The sequence below is a fragment of the Aythya marila genome (assembly GCF_965140915.1).
Source record: "Aythya marila genome assembly, chromosome: 15".
NCBI classification, from domain to species: Eukaryota; Metazoa; Chordata; class Aves; order Anseriformes; family Anatidae; genus Aythya; species Aythya marila.
Window position 1 is genome coordinate 1,327,144 of NC_139056.1, and position 21,458 is coordinate 1,348,601.

Here is a 21,458-nt window from a genome sequence, read left to right on the forward strand (position 1 = left end):
GTGAAACTGCTTAGCCCCTGGGAAGATAGAAGAACTGTTCTTCCCCCTGAATCACAGAGGTGGAAGAAGGAAAGCTAGTCCTCACCCTTTCCCTCCCTGGGCACCAGCCTCCTGCAGTCACCCTCCAGAGCAGTGTTAGGCTCTGTGTCAAGTACTGAAAATGGGCCTTTTGCCTGTGCGGACCCACCATGTCTCAACTGAGATGAAGGTTGGAAATGAATTTCAACAAAGATACTGTTTTATTTTGATCATTAAGTACCAGTAGGTCTGCCTAGAGTTTGGTTTCTCTAGGGAGATGCTGGCAGATGGGGAGTATCTTCCAGTAGCTCTCTGCTCCAGATGCTGTGGTCCTGCCATATTGCAATGCACAGGAGAAAGTCGTATTGAGTGGCAAATCTGAGCTGTTTTTAATTTGGATGTAGATGTTTCTGTGTCGTTCAACCAGTGTGAAGATAATTTCTGTTATAATAGAGCTGGCAATTAACTCCAGGCATTATTTGCCTGGAATAAATTTGAGGCAGCCTATACAGTTTTTTTCTTTTGTACCTCCAGTCGCCCTGATAGATATTACTTCCTTAATTGACATCTTCATGGATACCCATTTTGAGGCCTGAAAGACTTTACTTTTCCCTTTTCTCTCTAGTTTCAAAGGCCACATGATTATTCACCTCCTTTTCGATTTGGAACGGTCCCAAATGGAAGCACAGAGAGGAATATCAGAAACAACTACCCTGATATGCACCTTTACATGACAAAGTATAATCAGAAAGGAGTTGAAGATGCCTTGGTCAGCTTGAAAACTGGGTAAGCTTCTTCTATGGGTTTTAAAGAATACTATACACTTTGCAGAAACTGAGAAAAATTGATCTGTACTTACTGTGATACTTACTGAGCAGTGGTCTCAGGCATGGCGTGTAGTCCATGGAGCTTTGTTTTGCTTTGTTTTTTAAACTTCTTTGTACTGATATCAGAAAAGAAATTGAGCGCCTGTGATTTGTATGACTGTTTTAAAATTGTATGGAAGCTTCAATGCCCAATGTATGATAGATGCACAGGACAGAATTGCTATTCCAATTTTACGAGAAGGGATACAATTGCACCTGGATTTGGGTGTGGGCTCAACACGTATCATGATTTGTACAGTCCCTGCTTATCATTGGAGGACTCTCTCATAGCAATGTGTTTTCAAAAGGTGCATTTTTGACAAGGCTTGTTTGTCTGGGCAGCGTGCACTACCTAAGATTTCTTTTCACCTTCCCATCCTTTTGACATGCTTTTAGGTGCACTCTTAGATTTTCTTCCCCCTTATAATCAGCATGGCCTCTTGCTGTCAGATCTAAAGTCTTGACTTTGACCTTAATAAAATCTGTTGAGATGAGGTATTCTAAAGCGTGTTACCTAATTCTGTTTCTGACAATCTTGGCAAATATTCTGGCAAATTTTGTCTTTCTTCCTTATGCTATGCGATTTAGACTTGGGTGCTATCCATCCTTTTCCCTCTCTGAACTGGCTCATTCTGCCTTGTTGGTCAAAATGACAGATTTTTCATTTTAATTGTCAAAAAGTTTGAATATGACTCACAGTTTTCATCATTATATATCAGCATGATATACATGTATAATGGTTTTAATAATCTTTTCTAAACATACAGACTTGATAATAACATGTATTTCTGTTAAAATAGTGGATTACAGAATTTATCCAGATCAGTGTTTTTTGTTTTGTTTGTCATGTGTTGTTTTTGTTTTATTATTTATTTATTTATTTATTTTAAGTGAGAAGACTAAATTACCAATAGCAGATTAAGTACATCAGCCCCAGTGGCTGTTTGATGGTACAGTTATTACTTACAATGAGAACAGGATATGTCATCTTATACTAAATTAGCTGTTACTTTTAGTCCGTAGTGTGGGAACTGCCTGTCCTTTAAATTTTTGCTCTCCTTCCTCCAGATGTGTAGGGGATTGTAACATATTTCTTCTGTGAAAAAAACTGAACTTCTCCAAACTTTTTCATAGTATCCAGGTTCCCTTCCTTAAAAAGTTGTCCTTTGTATAGTTTTGTTTGCCACTGTCTCCATGTACTCCCTGCATTGCCATTTCTAAAGGTGTTCTGAAACGGCATTTCTCAAGCAGGCTTTGTCCCATCCTAAGGTGAGTTGGACCTCACCCAAGGTCTTCCAAACTGGGGGCAGAATTACTGCTCCTGCCAGCCTGTGCAAGTTGTATTTCCTGGGAGACAGCTAAATTGTGCATTGTAGATACTCAGCTGAATTATTTTCCTGCTGTGAATTTTTGAACAGGTAGCTATCCTTAATTTCAGCCATTTCTAGGGCTTGTTTGGGTTTATTTAGGGGATATATATTCTTTGTACTTTTCATCTGCTATTTGTGCTACTGGAGACCCTGAAAAAAGAGTGTTAGATTTAAAATAAGGCCAATTGTCAGACACTTTATCATGAAAAGGAGTGAGCTGCCTGGCTGCAAGGGAGTTCAGGACATTCACTAAAACTCAGGCTGGCTGCTCTTGTGCCAGCTCTTCCAGCTGCTCTTCCTTAAATGTTTTAGTCCTTTGACAGCAATAAACCATTCATTTGTAAATAGATGTTTGTTTCCACTGGAGTTTCCTCTTCTAAGTGATTTCCCAGTGTGAATACTCTTAAGTGTCTACCTTGCTCCTCTTGACTGACATTTCTCTAGCAAATGGTACAAATAAGCTGCCATGTGTGGTGTTTTCTGCATCAGTGTAACTGCTACATACTGCTGCACTCCTTAGTATTTTGTCCCATAGCACCTACAAGATTAAGCAGCATGCCATCAGCTGCTGAAATTTCCTATGATACAATTGTCATGTTGAGTTTGCTTAGATCACATTTTTGGACATTCCAGCAGAAAAGTAGTGTCAAATGGGCTTATGTATTTTCTCCCTGTACTTTCTGCCAAGCAAAAACTGTGCAAAGCCCTAATCTCTGTGGTAATTGTGGGTAATAAGCTCAGTTACGGATCAGGCAGCATGACTGTATCTTCTTTTTGACTCAGAGTAGTTTCTCTCTAGAAAGATGATCTCATTTAGGTGACCAAACCGATCAGCCTGTGTCGTTGTCCCTTGTCAATTGCACCTTTGTCCCACTCATCTTCTCCTTTTTGCAAAGACATTTGGTGAGGATGTGAGGCAGTTCCAGTGGCTGACACCTCAGGAATCTGTGAAGCTTAAAGTGTCCTGAGCGAAGGAGATGAGCCTGTGTAATATGGGACTGTAATAATTTGCATTCTCAGTAGGAAAGACAATAAAAGCATGAACTGGTATTTGTCAGGGTATCACAATTGCCTGCCTCTTCTCTTTTTGTCCAGTCTTATATTCTTCAAAAACAGCATTTTTCACTTTTTCTACTTTTGTTGTTGTTGTTGTTGTTGTTCTCTTCCTCAGTATATATGTTTTCTCATCTGTGGCATCCTTCCCATCATCTTCCTTTCTCCATCATGATTTTTTTTGACGAGATTGCAGATTATTTTACACTTTCATATGAAGTTTGCCCTCTCGTCCTTCTCTAGAATAGATCAAGCTGTCACCTTCCCTACTTCACTGGAGCCCATGGGTTTGGATCCTTTGTGCCCCCTGGAGTCTATGTTGCTGCTGCTTTTTTGAGAATGACATATCATTCCCTCCACAATCTTTTTCTGCTTCCCAGCAAATATATAATTTCTACTTTCTTCTTCAGCATTTGTGTGTCCTGATTGCAACTATTTCATTTGTTTTCATCTGTATATCTTGTCAAAGTTATCCCTAGATTTTTTTTTTTCTTCTCATTTCATCATCGTCATCATTGGTAGCATATAGCAAACAATTTTTCTTACATATCAAGCAGCTTGCTGCTTCTGCACAGCTTTTTGAAGATGAACAACTTGATAATTATAGAGTCCTAGACTATAGACCTGGTAAGGACTTACAAAGATTGGCTGATGGATATTGCTGCTGCCAGTCAAAATAAACAGTGCCTGTGTTCCTCATGAAGAATTTTGATATAACCTGTATGTATTTTGAATATCACTTTAAAAACTACTTTTATTTAATTAAGACATAAGATTTAGTCACATTTGACTCCTCATATACAGTGTTTGATTCCAGTTTTAGGGTGTAGCAAAAATACCAGCAATCAGGCAATACTTAGAGTTTGAAAAATACTGCCCATATGGCATCTGATCTAAATAAAATAAAGCTTTTAAGTGGTTGCTTCTGACAGTTAGTATAGTTTTGCTATTTCTCAGACTCTTAAGTTTCTAGATTAATTAAGGTGCTAACGGAGCCAACTAGGAAAGGTGCCCTCCTAGACCTGTTGCTAGAAAACAGAGAGGGTCTGGTGGGAGATGTGGTGATTGGTGGCCGCCTCGGTCATAGCGACCATGAAGTGGTTGAGTTCAAAATTTATGGTGACAGAAGGAAAAGTGCCACCAAAACCTCATCCCTAGATATGGGGAAAGCGGACTTCAGGCTGCTCAGGGAACTAGTCAGCAAGGTCCCCTGGGAAACTGCTCTTGAAGGCCTCGATGTCCACCAGTGCTGGTCACTCTTTAAGCGATGCCTCCTTGAAGCACAAAATCAGGCAATTCCTAAATATCGCAAGTCAGGCAGGCGGGGCAGGAGGCCGGCGTGGCTGACCAGGAACGTTCTAATGGAGATTAGGCGGAAACAGAGAGTGTTTCGCTACTGGAAGGAGGGCCAGGCGTCATGGAAAGAATACAGGGATGCTGTTCGTGTTTGTAGGGAGAAAGTTCGTGTGGCCAAAGCACAGCTAGAGTTGAAGCTGGCTGTGTCTGTGAGAGAAAATAAAAAGGGTTTTTTTAGATATGTAAATGGAAAAAGGAGAACTAAAGAATACATAGGGCCGCTCCTTGATAGGGAAGGTCTCCTCACAGACGATGACATATGCAAAGCAGAGACGCTTAACGCCTTCTTTGCCTCTGTCTTCAATGCCGATGATGGGCTTCGGGACCCAGGGTGCCCTGAGCTGGAGGGCCGGGACGGTGGGGATGACAAACTCCCAACTGCCCCTGAACGTGTGCGGGATTTGCTACTCCACCTGGATCCCTACAAGTCCATGGGTCCGGATGGGATTCATCCCCGGGTGCTGAAAGAGCTGGCGGACGTCATCGCGGAACCTCTTTCAATTATTTTTCAACGATCCTGGGAATTTGGAGAGGTCCCGGTAGACTGGAAGCTGGCAAATGTTGTGCCGATTTTCAAGAAGGGTCAGAAAGAAGACCCTAGCAATTACAGGCCTGTCAGTCTCACGTCAGTGCCTGGTAAAATCATGGAGAAGATGGTTCTCGGACTTATTGAGGCGCACCTGGGGGACAAAGCAGTCATTGGTCCCAGCCAGCATGGGTTTGTGAAGGGTAGGTCCTGCCTAACTAACCTGATTTCCTTTTATGATAAGATCACCCGTATGGTGGACCAAGGGAAACCAGCTGATGTGATTTTTTTGGACTTCAGCAAGGCTTTTGACACGGTTTCCCATAAGATCCTACTGGACAAAATGTCCACCATACAGCTAAATAAAAACATCATACGATGGGTGAGCAATTGGCTAACGGGCAGGGCCCAAAGGGTTATGGTAAATGGGGCTGTGTCAGGCTGGCGGGCGGTCACCAGTGGGGTCCTTCAAGGCTCCATTTTAGGGCCGGTACTTTTCAATATTTTTATAAACGATCTGGATGTAGGAATAGAAGGTATTTTGAGCAAGTTTGCTGATGACACCAAACTTGGAGGAGTTGTGGACTCAAATGAGGGCGTAAAGGCCTTACAGAGGGATCTGGACAGGTTGGAGAGCTGGGCAATTACCAACCGCATGAAGTTCAATAAGAGCAAGTGCCGGGTCCTGCACCTGGGACGGGGAAACCCTGGCTGCATGTACAGACTGGGCGATGAGACGCTGGAGAGCAGCCTAGAAGAGAGGGATCTGGGGGTCGTGGTAGACAGCAAGTTGAATATGAGCCAGCAATGTGCCCTGGCAGCCAGGAGGGCCAATCGTGTCCTGGGGTGCATCAAGCACGGCATCGCTAGTAGGTCAAGGGAGGTGATTGTCCCGCTCTACTCTGCGCTGGTGCGGCCTCACCTTGAGTACTGTGTGCAGTTCTGGGCACCACAGTATAAAAAGGACATGAAACTGTTGGAAAGTGTCCAGAGGAGGGCTACGAAGATGGTGAAAGGCCTTGAGGGGAAGACGTACGAGGAACGGCTGAGGTCACTGGGCCTGTTCAGCCTGGAGAAGAGGAGGCTGAGGGGAGACCTCATCACAGTCTACAACTTCCTTGTAAGGGGGTGTTGAGAGGCAGGAGACCTTTTCTCCATTAACACTAGTGACAGGACCCGCGGGAACGGGGTTAAGCTGAGGCAGGGGAAATTTAGGCTTGACGTCAGGAGGGGGTTCTTCACAGAGAGGGTGGTTGCACACTGGAACAGGCTCCCCAGGGAAGTGGTCACTGCACCGAGCCTGTCTGAATTTAAGAAGAGATTGGACTGTGAACTTAGGCACATGGTCTGAACTTTTAGGTAGACCTGTGCGGTGTCAAGAGTTGGACTTGATGATCCTTAAGGGTCCCTTCCAACTCAGGATATTCTGTGATTCTATGATTCTATGATTCTAATTAGTGTTAGTCTCTTGGGATGTGTTGGAAATATTTTCTTCTTTGAGACCATCATGTTTGATATGTAAGGTCATTTAATTTAACTGGATGGAGAAAGAAGGAAGGAGACAGGCATAATACTTCAGGTGCGCAGATTTCTGTAAGATATATATAAATTTTTGTCAGAGACATGCACGTCTCTATCTGTTTCGGGAAGAAAAAAAAAAAGGTTGTTTTCTTGCCTTTTCACAAGAAGTGAGCACTCAGCTGTCTGAGTTGAGTCACTGATATGGCCAGGAAAAATCCAGGGGCAGAAATATGAATAGGAATGTGTATGAAATGTGTATGGTTTAGGGGTTTGATAGGTTCTGTTGTTAGAGGATTGCAGTACATGCAGAGATGAGCATGTGCACATTATTGTGTCAAGGAAGCCTTGAATAAAACGCCAAGACCCTTCCTGTTTGCATCATTAACAGAGTAAATGCACAGTGTTTCAAAATCAGCTTACATGGAAAGTATCATTCTCAGAAAGAAATGACTGGGAAATACTGCAAACTCAAAGGGAAGGACGATTTGTGCTTTAGGCTGACATTGACGTTAAACCTTCTCCTGCAGGTGAAGTTCCTGGTTCATTGCAATGTACCTGTGAAGACTTGTTGCTATCAGTAGTGGAGGCAAATTTATCAGTTGTATTGGCTTTTTTCCTTTGTTTGATAAAAAATCAATCTTTGATTCTGACAACACTAAAAAATACTATCTGTAAAGTCTCAGTAATATCTACCTCTTGTCAATAGGGTCTCAGTCCTGTGAGGCAGAGATACATTTCTCAGAAAGCTGCCGAAACATTGTTTCAACAAAACAAAGAACTTTTTGTATTCCCTTTATTAATTAAAACTAGCAATTTCCACCTATGCCTGTTGACAAGGAACAAAATTCATGTACCTTGTTATTGGAGCACTGCTTAATATTTTTTTTCAAAACAGTAAAATAAAAGATTCAACAACATACAGTATTGAAAGTAGTCACAGTTTTACAAGCTTGCCAAAAATGTACTGGTGTTTTTTTTCCAAACTTCATGCACGTAAGTGGGCAGCTGAACCAGATGTGCTACCTGTAGATCTCTCTAGACAGAAGTTCAGGAATTTTCCTCAGGTTTTTCTTCCTTTTCTTCAATGAAAACCGAAACAGCAGTTATTATCCAGATAGTGAAGAGTGCAAGAGACTATGTTAGCCAATGTCTTCTTCGTGGGAGAAGTCCAGCTCTGTTAGAGTCATGGTGGCTTCTTCATCTTCTTCAGATACTTCTTAATAATACAAAGTTTTTAAAATGCACTAGAAGTATTTCTGTCCATGCTGTGTTTAATCAAACTGTCCTTCCTGAATCCACTGCACAGGACAGACAATTAACATTTTATTTCTTGAAGAGAAAACAATTCTTTGAATTCATAACCAAGTTGTTTTTACAGTGGCTGTTTGGGTGTGTTTGTTTCCATTTGCCTTGCTGTATTTTTCCAACCTTTTCTAGACGAGGTTAAAGATAGATAATGCTGTCCTTTTCCAAGGCAAACAACCTTATTTGTTATAATGCTTTGGTGTGGGTTGTGTCAGCTTGGAGTTGTGTTTGCATGTAACATTTCTCCATGTATGATTGTTGTGCTGCCGTGTAAAAGTGTAAAGAGGAGAACATTCAACAGCAATATACTGGAAGTGCATTGAATGTTCTCACCCTTGCCCTAGCACAGCTGCAGTGGTGTATTGTCTGGAATTTAACTGCTAATGGCTGAAATGAGAAAAATTCTTTGGGATATTCTTTTCCAACTATACAAATAAGATAGGAAGCTTTCTCTTGCCTATTCCTCGTCACTGATGAATCCATCTTTTTTTTATTATTATTATTATTATTTACTTCCTTAATTTTGCCGGATAGGGAGAACACAGGCTAGCATCACAGCGTGTATCTTTTTTTTTGTGAAAAGAGATGGCCTATTTAGTTGATGCTGTTTTCTGGCAGCATATTGATGTGAGGACTTTATTTCAGTTTCATTGCAAAAAGCTGTCAATAGAGCTTGTTTCAAGGAAACTGCGGAAATGAATCCCTTGTGTTCCACGGGCAAGCAATCCCTTGCTATACACCTGCAGATCCCTTTGCTACCATGAACGTTTTTCAGTTTTTATTTGCAGCCACAGCTGTGACTATAAACTCAAGGATTTGATGCTGAAGTTTACTTGGGATTCCATCTGCCTTCCTGTTAATGACTGCAATATTTGGTAGTTTATGCACATCAAGGTCAGTGTCTTATTCCCTCCTTGTCTGTGGCATACTGGCAGAAATATGAAGCTGCTTTAAATGAATGCCATGGTGACAGCCTTTCTGCCAGACACTGGACAGGTATGGCCTCGCATGCAGTGGTTTATCAAATTTGAACTGTCCTAAGAATATGTTATTGACCTGCAGATGTGGCCTGAGCTGTTAGTTGCTTTGATAGGAAGAGGTGACCAATCTACTCCTCAACATTTTTAATGACAGATAATTGTGCTAGACAAAACACCTGGAAGAGGCTAACTGAAATGTGTGGAAGTTATTCTCTCTGCCCCACAGACACACACTCTCCCACCTGAAAACAATAAAAAGTTTTAATTATTTTAAAGCATGCAATCGTACTGAACAGAGAAAGTGCAAGAGAAAACCCCAGAAGGCTCTGATGCCCTTTTAACCCTCAGTCCCTAAGCTTATTGACCTGAATTGGATATTTGTTGTGTTAACAATGCTTATAATCATGTCCAATTCACAGCTTTGCACATCCCATTATTTGTTGAGCAGATATAGACTGGTCAGAGGCTGTGCTGGCAGCTTCTGCAGTGTGTTACAGGCACAACCAGGAGGCAAACATCTCCATTTCTGTCAGGTGGAACACAATTCAGATTATGCCCGGCAGGTCCTTCTGTTCATTAGGTCTGTCAATTAACATGGTAGTGTGCCTAAAATAAAAACACAACAACAACAACAAAAGAAGCTTGTCTTTTGGACAGCCAGCTGACTTCTTCGCTTGGATGCAAACCCATTTTTACAATTGCTCTCAATTTATTCTGCAGAAAAAATTCATCAAAATTTTCATCAAAGGAAAAGTTTCTAGTTTTTATTCTTTCTGAAGTTCATACCTTTTCACCTAAAATGAGGAGTAAAACTATGACATAAATTGCCTGTTTGAGAGAAAAATTATATCTTTACATTTTACATAAAAAGCACAAGATCTTCATCATTCTTGTGGGCAGATAATAACAGCTTGTAACTGGAACTCAAAGAAGCATTCAGCTGACATAAATTTTTAAACTTTTAATCTAGTGGCTCAATATTTTCTGACTGTTTCTGATTGACAACACCTTCCAATATTTGTAATTGAGACTATTCACCCTTTTCTTAGACTTCTAATATTACAACTCATATAGCAATAGTTTTAGCAAATTTTGGAAAAACTACCTAAAGTGGTTGGCTTTGAGGGAAGAAGGGAAAGGTGAGTGGACAGCATGAGATATCTGTAGTCTGTAATCATTTGTTGCTTGCAACTCTCCTGGGTGCCTGTTACGATACATGAAGGGAGACGTCTTTACCAGATGCACAAGTTTATGCAAATGAATATTAAAATAATATATGAAACCCTTAGTATTCAGCTCTCTTTCTAAGAATGATGTTTTCATGCCTTTTTATGGCCTACTCATGAAGTCTGCTTGGGTTTTGCAAAGCTTTCTAAAATCTTTGAAAACAGGATTAAAAAATGCAGTACCTCATCTGAAATAACCAGTATTCAGATGGGCGATCCTTGCTCCAATCACATTTTTAAGATACCACTGAAACTACAATCTGAAGTTTAAGTATGTGCTGATGTTAATGAAGAGGGAGTGTGGTTCTCCCTCAAAGTGTCTCCTTCTCCTTTCAAAGTGTCTTTCAAGGACTTAAAGTCTTAGAGATTAGTCATTTGGGATACTCAGAATTCACTGGTTTAAATTACTGTAACTGAAACTTGTTTATTTGGAAAAATATATTCATTGATCTGCTCTTATTACAACAACAAAAAAAATATAAATATTTTTATTTTAGGAATTAGCTCTTTAGCCTTTTTTTTTTTTTTTTTTTTTAAGCAATATATTGAGTGATGAATCTAATTTGTATCTCTCAATGTTATTTCATTAAGGAGAAAATCACTGTCCATATTTTCATCAGATCTATAAGATATTCCTTAAAGAGACTTTTGTCAGTCCCTGAATGACCAAATTATTGTGCCAGGTGATCATGCCTTTAGAGGCGTGATAAAACCAAAATGTGAATGTCTAGAAGAAGATGGGAAATTAATATCTCAGATAATTCTCTGTCAATGGTACGTATATCTAATAGTAAGGAATATACAATAGCTTAGAGGACCGATATAACTAGCTTCTGGATAGCTCTATTCTCATAAAAAGCCACACACTAGACCGTTTTATTATAACTTTTTGACATTTTTGGAAAAGAAGCATGCATTTCAGCAGCTTGTCTGAAAAACAAAATAATAATTAAAAAAAAGGCAGTAGATTGTGAGACAGAAACATGGGAACTCCTTCTAAGAAAAAACAACATGAACTGAACTTTAATTTTCTCAGTCAAATAAAACACAAAACCAAGATAGACTACATCTGAAGTGCAGGCAATGTTTGCCTTAAATAATATACAGAGTGTCATGTGTTATGCCTTCATACTTTCTGCTTTGTAGCTAGACTAGAAGTAGAGGTGAAAAATACTTTCAGAAATTATAATTCTGTAGAAGCCTTTAGTGGCAACAAGTTAAAATAATCACAACTGTTGACCATTTTAGATGTTTTTATTTAAGTGAAAGTGAACATAGGACTGTCCTTCTCTTGCTCTCCGCTTTTTGTTCTCTCTCGTCTCTTTCTTTCCTCCTTCCTGTTTGGCACCAGATTTTTCAAGTTCAGTGGTGACTGACATTATGCTGAAATTTCTGAGTTAAACTGGCATAGTTCTGGAGATCAGGTGTCGAGAATACCAATATTAAAACAAGCTCAGAAAGAAACTGAAAAAATTGGTGGAAGGTGAATTATCTGGCAGCTGTAAAACATGTTGGGGGATTTAATACAATCTCTAGCTCATAAAATCTCCATTCATCTGAAGCCAAGAAGATACGCAGGGAAAATGGCATCCACATGTCTTGTTTCTTTTATTCCTTCTGAAACATTTATAGTTTGCTTATGTCAGAGATATTGGGACTTAAATCTAAGCCAGTGAAGATCTACTGCCTATGTATAAGTATTCCTAACTGTAGATATGTCTGGGCAAGTCAAAGTCAAACTGGGTAAAGTTGCAAGTCAAACAGCCCTGAGTAAAGATCCATAACTACCTGGGAGAGCAAGATGTTTGCTATGTTCCAGAATGTCTATTTATCCCTACCAATTTTGTCAGTAAGTACTAAATTATTGTACAAATACAAATACGTTCTCCTTAAAACCATCTGAAGAAGCTAATAATGTGAATAATGATCTCCTTCCTGACATTCTGTAAAAAAACTCTCTGCTAAACAGTTTTCTCTCCTGGTTGGCTAGGGTCAGTCAACTTCTGAAATCAATAACTTCATTTAGTTTGGCATTCGATGGCTGGGGTAGTTTAATTTCAATTTACATTATGCTGCTTTCTTTTGGACTTCATTCTAATATCAATTTCAGTATTCATTCTAATATTTTTTTTTGCTATTACAGTGGGTGAAAAGATTCTGAAGTGAACTTATAACCATAGACACTGAAAATAGGAATTGGAAAGCCAGTTTGCAACTGGGCAACTTCTATTTGTGCTGAAAGACTGTGGAGATATGAAGACATTTAAGATTGCTCTTCCATAGGCATGTTTTTCTTGGTGGTGGTAGTGTGTTTTTTTTTTTTCTCCTGGGGATCTGTTCACTCAAGGATCAATTCTGATCAATTCTAATAGCTTAAAAGAAACTTGTGCCTGAATCAGCATAGCTTCCTGCTTCTTGCTGGTGTTACTGCTGAAGTGAGCTGAGTACAGTGTTTGTACTACAAAGTCCCACCAAGCTGGTAGCATGGTGATAAGGACATCCTGTGGTATCTCCATTCACAGCAGGATTTTCTGGCATCAGTTTTTCTCATGTTTTATCCCTATTTCCCCATCACTTTCCAGTCTTTCAGGAAATACAGTGCTTCTTACATCCTTGTATTTCTTCCATGTATTGAAAAGTCTAAATAAATAATGAACTGTGTAGGACTTTATGTGCTGTTCCAGGGGACTCTGGGGTGAGGTTGTTTTTTACAGGTTTTGATGAAGAGGAAAATAACAATTTAGGTGCTTATTGGGATCTGACAAAGCAGTCACTGAAATGTCTGGGGAGGATCATACCTCAATAGTTTCAAATAATCTATAAACAGGAGCAGACATCATCATGTCCAGTAAAGCTGGGCCACATTATCAGGGCTTTCTTCATGGCCATTCAGATAAATGTTCTGTTGAGCTTATCCAGAACAAGTTGCCTCCAGGAAAAAAATGGCTTGTAGTGTGCTCTTCTGGTATATTTTTAAAAAGATTATTCATTTTGTCAACGTTACCATCACCATCATCATCATTATTATTATTTTACATAATGTAGTTATCAGCCTAGTGTCTTTAAATATTAAAAAGAACCTGGAGATAAAATGAGCAGGTGAAGGTAACTATACCCCATCTAACTGCTCTTCTTTTGAGAGGAAGCTATTCTAACTTTTAATGCTCATTTGATTTGGGGAGCAGATCAGCAGAGCAGGTGCTTGGTGAAATGTGCTGATTTCATCCTTCATTATGCTATTGTAACTGGGACAAAACCTTTAATCTAAAAATATATCCCCCCCTACTTGACTTTTCAAATTTTGTGTTTTGATAAACTGATGCTTTAGAAGTACTTCATTGCTTGGCTTCTGCAACCCGAAATGGGACACTATTCCACTGCTAAAATTAACATAAAGGCATGCAACATTTTCCATCATTTTGTCACTAAGGCAAATATTATAGGGACTGGGAAGGAGGGTGCATGGAGGGGTGGGGATTGTGAACTCCTGTGAGTGAGAGGCTGAATATGTGCACTCAGGTAACTATGGGCAAGTCAGGCAGGAACTCCTCCAGCAGCCTGAGATGGCCCTGACAGGTGAGGTGAGCCTCTACAATCTCTCAGGTTTTGCAGGATGGTAATAATGTTTGTCAGATCTTTGTGCCTTTCAAGTTTTGCGCCTGCATTTTCTGTGTGAAGATTGAAGCGAGGACAAGTTTGAGTTGGGAGAGAACTTGGAAGGGGAGAGATCCACTCCCTGCTAATGAGTTCATCATTTAGGTGGGTTGAACTTTGCTAACCTGTGTTGTGGCACAGGGGTGGTCATTAAGTTAGCCGCTAATGAATTGGTAATGTCACGGAATGTCAAGGAATCCACCCAGTATATGTTAATTAAGTTAATTTAAGATTTGTGTGGACCTACTTGGATATATTAAAGAATCACTGTAATGAAGTGCCATCAGATAGCCTGGAGTAAGGCAGAGAGAACTGGGGTTGTTTGGCCTGGTGAGCCTAAGTGTCATGCTAGCGTGCTTTTATTGAAGCCTCGTGTTTAGAGCAGTGTTCCTTTGCTTTGATTGCTGCATCACTCTCTAGTGACCTTTTGGCATTAGACTCCTGGACACATTTTTAGAGAGGCACAGATGAGGTTGTGTCTCTCACTGTGCACTCTTGTCATGCTTTCTTTTATCTCTTTGGTGGATGTGACAAAAACAAAACAACAACATAAACAACAAAACAAATCTGTAAATCCATCATATATTGCAACCAGGAAGTGCATGTTTGATTTAAAAGGCACTCTTCATCAAGAATAATGTAGAAAAATCATTGAGATAGAGCTGTTTACAGCAAAATGCAGTGCAAGCAAATCTCTGTGATGGTGCAATTAGTAAATTCTATGCATTCTTGTTTTGTGTAAGTCAAATCTGTGTTAGTAACAAATACACAGCTTTTGTGTGATCATGAAATAACATATTTGGGGTGTCAGAAAACATAAAGAAATGTAAGAAAAGGAACTGATTCCGAAGCTAATGTGGATCTGACAGATGAACACTGTTCATCATCGAGTGTTGCCCACTTTAGCGAGAAATTAATTCTGCGGTATATATTGAATGATTGGATTTACTGCTCTAGTTGAAAACTGGAAGGTGACTTCAGTCATAATCCAGTTTCTCTGATCCTGAATGGAAACACAATATTATTTGTTCCATATGGCTCAGTGACTGAAGATAAAGAAGAATAATGGGAATAAACAGAACTGCATAAAAGCATCCCTCTCATTTTCCGAATTCTTCACTACAGGCTGTAGTAGGACACAAAGTAATTGGAAGAAGTTGATTTCCTGTGAGCAGATAGTCATTTTTGATTATTCCCTCTTCTTTCCATCACAACAAACAAAATTCCTGAATGATCATGTGGCTGGTTAAGGAAGAAAAGAAACATTTTCCAAATGCACTATCCTTTTGTTTTTTGAGGAAGAAACCATGACTAATAAAGAAGCATTTTCCTAATCCTGCTTTTCAATTTCCATTATGCAAATTTTATTAAAAGTATGTGCTAATTCTGAAGATAAGGAAAATCACTTTTACATTGGGGAAGTGTTTTAATCTTTTCAGAAATTACTCTTCTGAACCTTTTCCTCATCTAAATTTAATTTTCTTTAAACAGGATATTTTTATTTATTTATTTTTTTTGGTCTGTATATTGCAGCACATAGAGAATGATTTTTCAACTCTTATATTTCATGCAGTCCTATAAATGTTTGTGTACAAGACTGTCCACATGTGTTTTTCACAGATCACCCACTTCAAATTATTGCATTCAGTAATGTTTTTGGTTATTTTAGAACTATTCCAAATCATAATTTTATAACACCCGCTGTTTGTCTATGCTGTATGAGCTAAAATTCTCCCCACCACCCATTCCTCTCTATTTGCTAGGTAATGAAGGACACTTGCCATGTAGATGCTCTTACACAAATGTTTCAGGATGTGTATTTTCTCTTCTACCTGGGATTATTGCAGTAGTTCAGAGAAAGTTTACAAACCTGCCAGTTGCTCAGATGAGTCATAGTACTGTAATCCTGTTCCTCTACATTCGTTGAAAATTCCTGGCATGTTTGGCCAGTATCTGGTATCTATAAATCTTGGTTCTTGCTGCATTCCAGTTTCTATAGCTCTCTTCTATCTTTCTTGTAATTCTTGGCAGTTTATTTAAACCTACACAATGTGACAAAGCTTTTCACCCCCTGAAGTGGCTGAACTGAAGCAGCAGGTTTAATTGATTCATCTTTATGAGACTAAGGTTTGCAAGAGGCTGTGAGCCTTTCTTGATGTGGGTTGCTGTACTCTAGGCATGTAAGCTGTTACTCAGAAGCTATGTGACTTAGAAGAGTGATTGACACTCAAGCCATCTGAAAGTTTCTCAGCTTTCAACTGCATTTTGCTGCCACAAGAGTGAGGATGCTGAGGCTTTCCAGTGCTTGTGAGGAAGGGAAAGGGTCAAATTTTTGGACTTGCCTAGATTTGGCTCTCTCAGTTTTCATAAACTCTTCTTGAGGAATGTTTAAAGTTGTTTGAAAGTTCTTGAAAATTCAGTGTGTCAGAAAATCCACCTTCTAATGATGGAAGATTTGTTTGCCTAATATCTGAGAGTTTCATGTATGGCTTATTCCCTACCCATGCTCCAGGGGTACATCACATTCCGAAGCTTTGCTTTGCAAGGAAAAGTGCTTCTGTAATCAGCACATGGTGAGGAGATAATTAAGCCTTGAGAGGTAATAGGATTTATATTGGAATAGGAGAAAATATACTCTGAATATGAGCTTGTATTTGTAGAAAGCAAGATTTTTTCAGGGCAATCAGCGTTTTGATTTACAGTTCAGTCATTGGGCAGCAGTGCAGAACCCTTCAGCCCTCAGCCCCTGTCAGGAAAGCACCTCATGTTTATAAATTGGTTTGCGTAATAAGATTTGTTGTGACCTTCTAGACATAGTAGTGAGAGAAAGCTCCTCAAAGTAAAGCTGCCTGTGATTTCAGAACCTCCGTTCCTTGCTGTGCACCCACTGCATCTGACTGACGCCAAGCTCTACTGGGAAGCTGGGGAGGGTCCACAGTGAGTGAGTGAAACTATGACTGTGCCTTGACTTTCTTCCCAAGGTGCTGGTAGAGTGCAGAACAGCTGAGACAAGCTGCATATAGAATGTGATTTCTAAGGTAGCACAAGGCTTTTGCCCTGAAGTCTTTAGCAAAGACACTTCTTTCCTCTGTAGTTCTGACTGAGTCTCTTTTGACAGAAGAAGAGCTGACTCTATATTTTCATCATGTTTACCAGCATGCATTTTACATGCTTACACTGAAAAGGAAATAAAAAAATAAAACCACACAATAAACCCCAGAATAAAGAGATGAGAACCTCCAGAGTGTATTTTAATTTAGTTCGGCTTATTGCAGCAGTGACGGCACCCACCAGGAGGAGTGCCACCTTCCAGTACTTTGCCTGATCCAAAGGCATCCACCCAGCAGGGAAGTATCCTTCCTTCCCCACAGATAACTGCAGAGGGCTGAAAGCATGAGATTGGAGTATATTGATTATGGTACTTGCCTGCCATAGGTCAGAAATGTTACAAATATCTTGAGAGTATGGCAAACAGTTTTTCTTCTTTCTTTTCCTTGTGTGCCTGCCCAAAGAACTGTCTGGCCTTGTGTTGAGGAGACTTCTGCCCCAGCAGGCCAGCTGGGCCCTGTTTAGCTCCCCTCAGTGCTAGGAAGCCATACCTCATTTCCAGACTGAAGTTGTGACATGACGCCTTCCAGATGTTTAACAATTGTTTTCTCCATATCAATTAATTAATTTAAAGGAAGGAGACAGTAAGATATATTTAGAGTCAATGGAGCTAAACTGACTTTTAAACTGAGGATTGCACCAACAGAGTTTTAGGGAAGAGTAGAAAACAAAATGTTGGCCCAGCTATTTCTTCTAATGATTGCATGAGCCATTTGCAGTTTCTCTAAAGTAACTACTTCACTAAATTCTGGTTTGATGACTTGGATGGTGACTATTGGAGGAAATATCCTTGAAGGGACACAATAAAGTGCAGTAAGAAGTGAGAGAAACTCTTAACTTTCTCATAACAGCAGACAGTATCCAACAACCTCACTCTCCTCTGGTATTTCCTTGGTTTAACATGAGATGGATAGGGCATTTTCCTCAGTGCCAAAGTTGCTATTTGATCTAGAGTTCTGTAAAAGTTAGGATTCTGTATGAATCTGTTGATTAAATATTTAAGAACAAACATCAGATTATGTTGTGCATGAAAGATTGTTTTCCTCTGTCAATAGCCAAAATCTGATAAGCCTAGGTATTGCTCTGTTCTGCAGCTATAAATGAAAAGCTTTATCAATAAAAACTTAAGATAGTGGCAAGTGTGACTCCAAAACTTCAACAGCAACTGAGTTCACTACTGGGACATACTACACGCGTACAGAACTGAAGTTGATGCCCTCGTACCTGTTTGTGCCACAGTGAATTTATTTTTACAGTTCCGTTCCCATGAAGACAGGTCCCAGCTGTTTATGAACAGTGTTTTGCCAGCCTCTGTCATTTGCATCTCTTCAGAAAATTTCAGCAGTGCTCCATAGTAATGTGCTGTAATCTGCCTCTCCAGAGGCAGAGCAGAGCAACAGTGCCCAGGAGCTGCAGCGCCAGTAGGGGTGGGTGGGAGAAGAGCCCTCTAACCCCCAACTGTGAATCCAGTTGTGCCGCTGTGTCCTCCCCATTCTCCTGACTCTTAAGGAATGGGCCAAGATGTTGAAAAGGAAAAGTGTTACTGGGGAGTAATAACTTTGATTTAGTGTATCATTTAGGTGGGTTTTGAGCAGAGATGCTATATTTTTCCTATTGCCTCTGTATTCTGCTAGTCTGTGCAAGTGGTACAAATCTTAAATGTTTTGGCTACATATTAGGGTACCTAATATAAAACATACCTAAGTTTTCTCTTTTCCCTTTTAAATAGTGCATATGAATTTCTGTAGGTATCAGAATGTCTTCGATGATTGAGGTTTCTGTTGGCAAGTAATTGTCTTTCCAAATGCCCTCTTCATGTATGTGCACTGGCTTCATTTGTGAAATATCCATGCATTTCTCTTGTCTAACCCTTGCTTTGTAGTACTCCTTAAAATTATCCCCAAAGGACACTGCCTCTTTTCTTTTCCTTGTTGATTTTCTGTTTCCCATTATTTTGTTGTGTTCCCTGTATATCTTGGAGAATGGGTTTGTCCCATTCTTACATTTTTTAGGTAAGTGGGCTGAAAGACTTGACATTTTCCATAAGTCACTTTATCCCTGCTCTGTTCCAGGTACACAAATAATATGTTTGTAACTGCAAATCATAAAGAAATATTTTCTATGATTTTAAAGTTTAATTTCATAGCTGTATCAGATATATTCCAATGCATTCCTTTGTCGTAAGAAGGACTTCCACCTTATTGTTTGTTTTTGGAAAAAGATGTAATGATAATTGTCTGTGGGAAAAACTGTAGAAGTCACGTTTTCAGTCTTTCTCAATATTTTAAATAAATGAATTGGTTCTTATTATTTTGATTCTAAATTCTCTGTCATTATTTCTGTTGTGTTTGGACACCATTTTGCATCTCAATATATTTATTACCTATTTTGAGATACAAAGATAACAGGCCAAGACATTCTGTAGCTTCATTTCTCCTGCTCTCAGTATTTTTTAACAGCATCCCTTAAAATAGAAAAGCAAAACTATGTGTCCTACTTTCCCCTCACTAAAATAGATGCCTTTTGTTAATTTTAGATACAGCAGAGCAGGATATGTAATTAATGATATCAAAGAATCCATATGATATTCAACAGGGTCCTAACATCAAGGACAAAAGAAGTATGACAACAGCTGTCCCTATGATTTGATTTGTAAAATGTTTTCTTTTATTTCAGGAAGCTGGATGCTTTCATCTATGATGCAGCAGTGCTGAATTACAAGGCAGGAAGAGATGAAGGCTGCAAACTTGTCACAATAGGCAGTGGATACATCTTTGCCACTACGGGCTATGGAATAGCACTTCAGAAAGGATCACCTTGGAAGAGACAAATTGATCTAGCCCTCCTTCAATTTGTTGGTGATGGTAGGGACCAATCTTTTTTCCTTCTTTTTTTTTTTTTCTTTTCTTTTCTTGTATATGCACTGTTAATTCAGTTTTAATAGCTCTGGGCCTTTTACTGCTGTTCTCTTTGTTGTTGTTGTTGTATTTTGTTCTTTTTTCTTTTTCTTTTTTTTTAAACAAACAACAACAACAAAACACACAAACAAATGGGTAAAATTATTTCTCAATGCTAAGACAGGAATTCTCTTCCACCCGGTTATAATTCATTTTACTGCCATGGATAGTTATATCTGTTTTCAGAAAGTGTTTCCATATATATCACAAAATAATGTTGTCCTCAATGTTAAAGAGCATTTCTAAATTTATTTTTCTAAATTAATTTATTTCCTTTTTTAAAAAAAAACTTTTTTTTTTTTTTCTTTAATGAGCAGTTCCTGGGGAGTTTTTCTTAATACACAGGTATTCTTTCAGAATGACCAAGTTAGCTCATCCATGCCTAACTTGTAGGTAGAGGAATTCATGTAAATTTTTTCCTCATTGACAAGTTCTTTGAGGTTTTCTTTGTGGTAAAAAGAGAAAAAGACTGCAAATTTTTTGTTTGTAGGAATTGAAGCAGGCTGACTGGTTTTATTGGATTTCAAACCACCTATTTGTCATTCTAACACAAAACCAGAAGATGCATAGGCCCTCTTGGCACTTCTCCCCTACTGGAAAAAAAAAAACACTATACATCTTTGATATGTTTGTAGAGAGTAATAATGGCTTGTTCATCACGTGGGGCTTTCAGAGTACATTTTGACTGTTGAAACATTGCCTCAGTGAAAATTCAAACCTTTCACATGTACATGTGAATAAAAACATGACAGTTAACAAAATTTCTGTATTTTGTATTATGACTGGCTAAACTCCTCCCTCAGATCAGAATATGGTGTGTGTTACATTATCATTTTGATTCTTTTACATAGATACATGTATTAACTTTACATTTCTTTGTCAGTGAAAGAGAGGCCTTCATTGTAAAAGAGATGTGCACTTATGGTCACTAACAGCATGTCATAGAGGATAAGAATGGTAAATTTTTAAATACATGTAGCATAGTGGCCTCCTGTTCAAAACAAACAAACAAAACAAAACAACAACAACAACAAAGAAAATGAACTAACTAACAACACCGAATGTGTTAGTGTTCCAGGACATGGATTTTATTTCCATTATAATACTAAATGATGTCTGGAAGAGACTTAATAGTCATGACTGATGGATTTTTTCTGGGTAATATGGAGAGATGTTAGTGTCACCAATATTAATCTGTTGTACTTCGAGACGTTTATGGAAAAATATTTTCTTCCTTTGCTAAGTAATGAATATATGACCCACAGTGACTAGGTTTCAAGTAATGACATTCTTTAAAACAGTTGGAAGTAATTGGCTAAAACATTTGCTTTATTATTTGTGAGTATTGTGTGAATAGAATATTTTTCTATTTTTGTAATAGTATTAAGAAGTATTAGATGCTGTAATTCTGACCCATTTTACATAGGGAAACAGAATCAGAGAAATAGAATTATTTGTCCCAAACTAAAGGAGAAAAAGACTGGTTCATCCTGAAAGAGGATCTGAGGTCTTTCTTGG

General features: G+C 39.0%; 1 protein-coding gene across 1 annotated transcript in view; it reads left to right on the forward strand.

Annotated features, from left to right (window-relative positions):
- Nucleotides 1-21,458, forward strand: part of GRIN2A (glutamate ionotropic receptor NMDA type subunit 2A) — a gene marked incomplete at both ends in the record, with an annotated part of 191,867 nt that overhangs the window by 154,361 nt on the left and 16,048 nt on the right. Inside the window, 2 exons of the mRNA XM_082772697.1 lie at nt 644-804; nt 19,660-19,847. Of these exons, the coding sequence (XP_082628823.1) occupies nt 644-804; nt 19,660-19,847 (349 nt within the window). The remainder of the gene's footprint in view (nt 1-643; nt 805-19,659; nt 19,848-21,458) is intronic.